We start from the raw sequence: 6260 nt of genomic DNA, 5'->3' as shown, positions 1-6260 counted from the left end.
CGAGGTACCCGTGTCTGAGAAGTTTGCGCATCGACGTAAGCAGGTGTACTACATGATGAGGCGTCCGGCGAAGACTGTACAGTAATCGTGCACGCGATTACCAAAACATCCCAAAATCCTCAACACCATAACTCAGCCCCACGATGTCGTTAGAGGACGCGCTTAAAGATGCAGATGCAGCTGATGAAGCAGGTCAACTTTGCTACCAAGGCATTGCTGATAATCATGGTCTTACGCGGTCAACGTTGTCGCGTCGCGTGACGACGCTGACCTCGCGCATTCATCACCTCCGCAGCCGTTTCCACCGGCATCAAGTTCTATTGCATGCTCAGCAGGCCGGTTAGATGCAGGCGGCTTTGCCAAACTATCACCTCCTGGCGCAGTACCCTGGAATTGTCATCGAAGTGGCATATTCACAGAAGAAAAAGAGGCTACGCCGGCTGGCCGAAGACTATCTTCTAGGCTCCGATGCGAGTGTGCAAGTTGTTGTGGACTACCTTACGAACCATACGCCAAGTATCGCCATACTCCTAAGAATGTGTAAGTCGTCAATCTGGAAAGCTGTATTCTAACATTCTACCCACCATCAACAGCATTCGGTTGTTACCACTCACAACCTGACCCAGGTACATATCGGGGCGCGAAGAGTAGATGTTGCTTCTCTTGTCGAGCAAGTCCTTGATCGCTTCGTCCGTGGACAGCACAACCATGACTCTGGTTCCAAGGATCAAAGAGTACATCGGTTCATACTCTTCAGCCCATTTCTGGAACTGCAAATGACCCTTCGCTTTGGGCATTAGGTGGAGGTTGCCAATCAACGGCAAGGTTGGTGGTCCCGGAGGATAGTTTGCCGGCCTTCGCCCAATCTTGCTGAGCTGATGCAGCACCAGAGCTAGTACGGCAGCCAACGCTGCGTACATTGAGACAGACATGTTGGGCGAAGTGTCGACTATTTCGATGTGAGCAACACAGGCAGTGCACATTTATTGCTCCTAGTGAGTGGGCCTTCCAGCGTACCGCATGGACTAACCGACTAGCATAGTGTAAATCGCTATCTTCATCCTACACACTGTGAAACGTGTCGAGCTAATGCACGCGGCGTTGACTTCAAACTGCAACGCTGCACAACAGCCCGGTCCAGCTGCCACCGACGACCCAATCACATATCGCACGTTCCAGAGAATGACCCAGCAGACGTTGTGGCATCGCAGCACCCGAGTCTTGGGATCTTCCCTGCTCCCCAAGCGAGCGATAACGGCCTGCCCCGTTACGTTACCGTGTCCGTGCACCCAATGCACGGAGTCAACCAATGCACGCTCTGAGCCTGCACGGCTACTACAAAAGTGAGGCTATAGAGCCATACACAATAGTTAATATCGTGAAACTTTTTGGTAGATTTATCTATAGACCTATGCGACAAGGTTTCTTATACAAAGTTACTGATATTTAGTGGCGGTACGGCCGCTGCGTGTCGTAATAGTTGGGCGTGGTAGAGGAGGCGTCGCAGGCTTTGGGTGACTACGCGCACCCACAGCACGACGCGCAGGCTTCTGTTTGACAGCAGAAGCTTTTAAGGTTGGACGATTACCTCTTTGGGATAATTTGAGAGCTTTTGCAGCGTCGCGAGCCTCCTTATCCTTGCGTCTTTGCTCCTTGCGCGCATCGATGGCTGCTCGCTCCTCTGCCTTGGCCTGCTCTCTCGCTGCCTTCTCCCTTGCCCGCTGCTCACGCTTCTCTTCTGCAATCTTCTCCTTGTAGATTTTATTAGCAGCAGCTAACTCTCTCGTCTCTGCCTTTTTGAGCTCCTCTTCTTGTGCGTCTTGTTCTGCAACAGCTATGCGCGCGCGCGCCTCGCGGAAGGCTCGAGGAGACCACATCATCGCACCTCCGTGATACTCCTGATGTTGCTGCAGGTCTAATTGCCTATTGGGTTGCTTCTGGCGCTTCCTGTTTTGGTAGAGCTTCTTGCGTAAGCCATCTACTTCAACTTGGAGTAATTCTACTTGACATAAGAGATGGTGGATAGTTTGACCCAGCTCCCGTGCGCCCACACTGCGCGAATCCTTCACCTCTGCCTGGAGTGTGGTGCAACCTTTGAGCCAATCCTCTGCAGAATAAGCCGTAGAGCTAGAGGAGACTGATTCTAAGCTGTCAGGGCTTATGTGGCGGAACCTATCGAGTATGACGTCGGGATTCACTGGGGATATGCCGGTGGCTGTGAAGGCCTTTGATATGAGGTTTTCAGTGAACGTGGATACCCAGGCAGGCCAGAGCAGGGCAAAGAAGTCACCTTTGGACAGTGGAGAAAGGCCCTGAGATACCTGGAGGTGGTTGTCGAGTTCACAGGAGTAGTTAGATGAGAGAGGCTTGAAGCAGACTACATCTAACGGCTGAAGAGTCTGGGTACTGTGAGGAGGCAATACCGCCAATATAATCCGCTTCTGGTGACAGTATTCGATAAACTCCTGGGTTAGATGACTCCCATGGCCATCCACAATCAAGAGCCGATACCTTAGCCGTGCCTTTGGCTTGGTGTATCGGTCAAACACCTGCTCAAGCCAAGCCAACCCTATACCATTGTTCGTCCATCCTGATGGCGATGAGGCGACGTGGATAGCGTGCTTTCCCGCCTCGATATCCGCCACCCAGCGGCTTTGGATGGTGGAGTTCTTTGACGCGAAGATGATGCTAAGGGGAAGAGCAGTACCATCCGCGCAGATCGCGGCCAACAGGCTCACCCACTCACATGAGCCATCTTGACGAGCCTGCCTGACCTCCTTCTTCTCATATTGACGCCTGCTAAACACCCGTTTGGTTCTACCCAGCACCCCAATCGCGAAGCCCTTCTCATCCATATTGTATGTGTTCTCTGGCGCAATGTCGTATTGAGTGATCTTCTGCTGTAGAACCTCAAAGTACAACTGGTACTTGCATTGTGACTCAGCGTTATGGCGATTAGAGTCCATGCCGGTGGTCCATTGGAGGGTAAGCCGATCGCGGTGACGGTGCAGGAAGCGCTTGACCCAGCTATCAGAGCAGGGCTGTGAGGCAACTGAGGATGCGGAATTTTGTATCATATGCCTTGTAGGTGGTAAGTGACGCGCCGAAAGCTCCTCTATATACTTGACTAGATCTGATTCCTGTTGGTTGCTGAGCTTTTGTTGGTTCTCGTTGGCGACGCGTCGGGGGATCTGATTAAGTCGATGCGCGCGCGACAACGTTGAGCGATCAACACCATGTTTTTTTTTGCTATATTTGTATACACAAGTTATTCGCCAGGCTTCGAATTATCAATCTCTGCAAGCGCATCTGATATTCCTGTCATGGTGGTTGAGTAAATACGCGTTCAAAAGGTGGTGGTGATCGCGATCCCCGTGCATTGGTTGACTCCGTGCATTGGGTGCACGGACACGGTAGCAGCGGAAGCGGCACAGCTCGCCAAAGGAGGAATTAGTCTAGCTCGCTACGCCGCCATCCTTCCTACCTACCTCCAAGCGACTGCCTGGAATTCCACCGGATTCCAGTAATTTTTGTGGGAGCGATAAGCGCTGATAAGAAACAGGCGGGGTGGGATCAAGGAGTGGGATCAAAAGCGTTGAATTTTGAATTTTGGGCGATAATTTTGAATTATAGGCGACTAAATTGTGCAGAACAGCGCTGCGATTTCAAGTGTTCACTCAGATCTCAAATCTTTACGCTAGTTGCAGCGCAATTACTGAAAAAGTCTTTTTGTTAACGTGCCCCACTATCGAGATGCGCACACCATCGAAATGCGCACTCTGCCAAGCCCCCACCACTTTCAACTCTCTATTACAATGTCTCAACTACCAAATCTTGAACTGCTTTCTACTGAAGACAGAGTCATCCAGGCTATCCAAGCTATGAAATCTAACGCGTCGCTTACCCAGCGACAAGCCGCGCATCGCTACGATATACATGAAAGCACTCTCCGCAATCGACGCGCTGGGAAGGCTTCACGACGCGATACTCAACCCAACCGATCAAAACTCCAGAGACATGAAGAGGAGGCGATTATACAATATATAAGGAAGCTTGACGCGCGAGGTTTCGCCCCTACGCTTAACTATGTGGAGAAATGGCCAACCAACTACTAGCTACACGTAGTGGTGGCCAGGTTGGAGAAAACTGGACCTACAGGCTTGTACGCCGGAGACCTGAGATCAAATCTCAGGTAACAAGACAGCGGGATCATCAGAGAGTCCTCTGCAGCGACCCAGCTATTATTGGGCCCTGGTTCAATCTTGTACACAACGTCAAGGCCAAGTATGGGATTCTAGATGAAGACGTCTATAATTTTGATAAGACTGGCTTCCAGATAGGCGTTAGAGGGTCTGTTAAGGTAGTAACAGCCTCTGAGAGACGTCTCAAGCCACTTGGTGTTCAGCCTGGCGATCGTGAGTGGGCAACGCTGATTGCTGGCATCAACGCGATGGGGTGGTCCATCCCACCCTTTTCATCTTCAAGGCAAAGAACCATAACCAGGCCTGGTATCACAACCCTAAAGATTGGAGGATAGGAGTTAGTGAGAATGGCTGGACAATAAACGAGCTTGGTCTTGCATGGCTGCAGCACTTTATCCAGCATACAGAGGCTCGCACAGTGGGTAGTCACCGGCTGCTTATTATTGATGGCTATGAGAGCCACAAGTCGCTCGCCTTCCAGGATCTGTGTGAGGAAAGCAATATTATCACCCTCTGCATGCCTCCACACTCATCGCACATCCTACAGCCACTTGATGTGGGTTGTTTTGCCCCGCTGAAGCAGGCGTACAAGAAGGAAGTCAGGGGCTTGGCAGACAGCCACATCTACCACATCGACAAGAAAGCCTTCCTAGCTGCCTTCAGGCCAATATTTGACAAGGCGTTCTCAAAGAACAATATCTTATCAAGCTTTCAAGCAACTGGCTTAGTCCCACATAACCCAGATGTGGTGTTATCTAGGCTTAAAGTACAGCCTCGTACGCCAACACCACCTGCATTAGGGCCTACCCCTTAGGAACCTAAAACACCAAGCAACGCCTGGGAGATAGAGGCTCAAACAACGCTGATTGTCAAGAGGATAACAGATCACAAGGAATCATCACCTGATTCTATCATTGAGATAGTGTTGCAGGTCAAAAAGGGATCAACTTTGAAGGTGCACTCACACACGTTGCTAGAGGCTAGAATAGCCAACCTTGAGGAGGCAAACCAGGCAGCATCTAAACGTATAAAGCGCAAGAAAAAGCGAATCCAGAAGGGAGGAACCCTATCGCAGGCAGAGGCAGAGGATATAGTTGAGCAAAGGGATGTTGAGATCCAGTTAGAGGTGGAGAGGCGTCAGGAGAGGGTGCGCGCAGGTGGTAGTGCAGGAGGTATCCGACGCTGCAAGAACTGCGGCGAGGCAGGACATAATAAGCGCACATGCAAGAAATATGCAGCAGAAGTAGAGGATTAATTCGAGCTATTAAATGCGTAGATAGCTTGTTGTGGTGTTGAGTTATTCGCATGCGAACATAGATTGCTGTATTTCGTGCGCATTTCGATGGTGTGCGCATCTCGATAGTGGGGCACGTTAACAACTCTAAAGGTCTAACGTGTTTCCCCGCCGAGTCGGCCACTTCTCCCTACCAAAACGCCTACGCAGCGACGTCGCGCAACACCACAACAAAATTTTAGACTATACGTAATAAGATACTATTCTTCAGAAGCGTCGTTACCATCTACGTCCTCTATTTCTACCTTGCAGGTGCGGGAATTATGCCCAGTTTCGTCGCAACGGCTACAGTGCCTCTCTGCGCGCACCCTCTTCGGTCTATCACCGTCGTTACGACCGTCACCCGCCGTTGCAGCGACCAAGTAGCTACCTCACCAACCGTTAAGGTCTCCTCTGCTCGTACGTAGCGTCGCTTACGACTCAGGCGCTTTGTTAAGGCCTCGACTGCGTCTTGAAGGCGGTCAATTTTCTCCTGCATTAACACCATATTATGAGCTATCTGCTGAGTGCCCTTACTTAACTGCCTGACCTGCTCATTAAGAGAACTTGCTAGAGACCCTTAATAGATTTGCATGCGGTTTTAAATAAGCATTAATTGCGCCTCTACCTCGCGGGCGTTGCGCGGTGTCTTCGCCTCCTAAGCGACGTTGTCTAGTCGTGGTAGGGTAAACGTAAGCGGCAACTGAGCTGCGCACTAAATGCAGCTATCCACTCCAACACATTAATAACTCAACACTACAACATCGTACTGTAGTGCATAGTAC

General features: G+C 50.7%; 1 protein-coding gene across 1 annotated transcript; it reads right to left on the bottom strand.

Annotated features, from left to right (window-relative positions):
* Nucleotides 1-548: 548 nt before the first annotated feature.
* On the bottom strand, nucleotides 549-932 carry ALTATR162_LOCUS11712 (uncharacterized protein; the record flags this gene model as incomplete). Its single annotated transcript, XM_043319354.1, has 1 exon — nucleotides 549-932. The coding sequence occupies one exon, from the start codon at nucleotides 930-932 to the stop codon at nucleotides 549-551; it is 384 nt and encodes a 127-aa protein (XP_043175289.1).
* Between the last annotated feature and the right edge of the window lie 5328 nt (nucleotides 933-6260).

Source organism: Alternaria atra, assembly GCF_907166805.1.
Source record: "Alternaria atra isolate CS162 genome assembly, contig: 36, whole genome shotgun sequence".
Lineage (NCBI taxonomy): Eukaryota > Fungi > Ascomycota > Dothideomycetes > Pleosporales > Pleosporaceae > Alternaria > Alternaria atra.
Note: the sequence above shows the minus strand (reverse complement) of the source record. Positions and strands in the feature narration are given on the sequence as shown.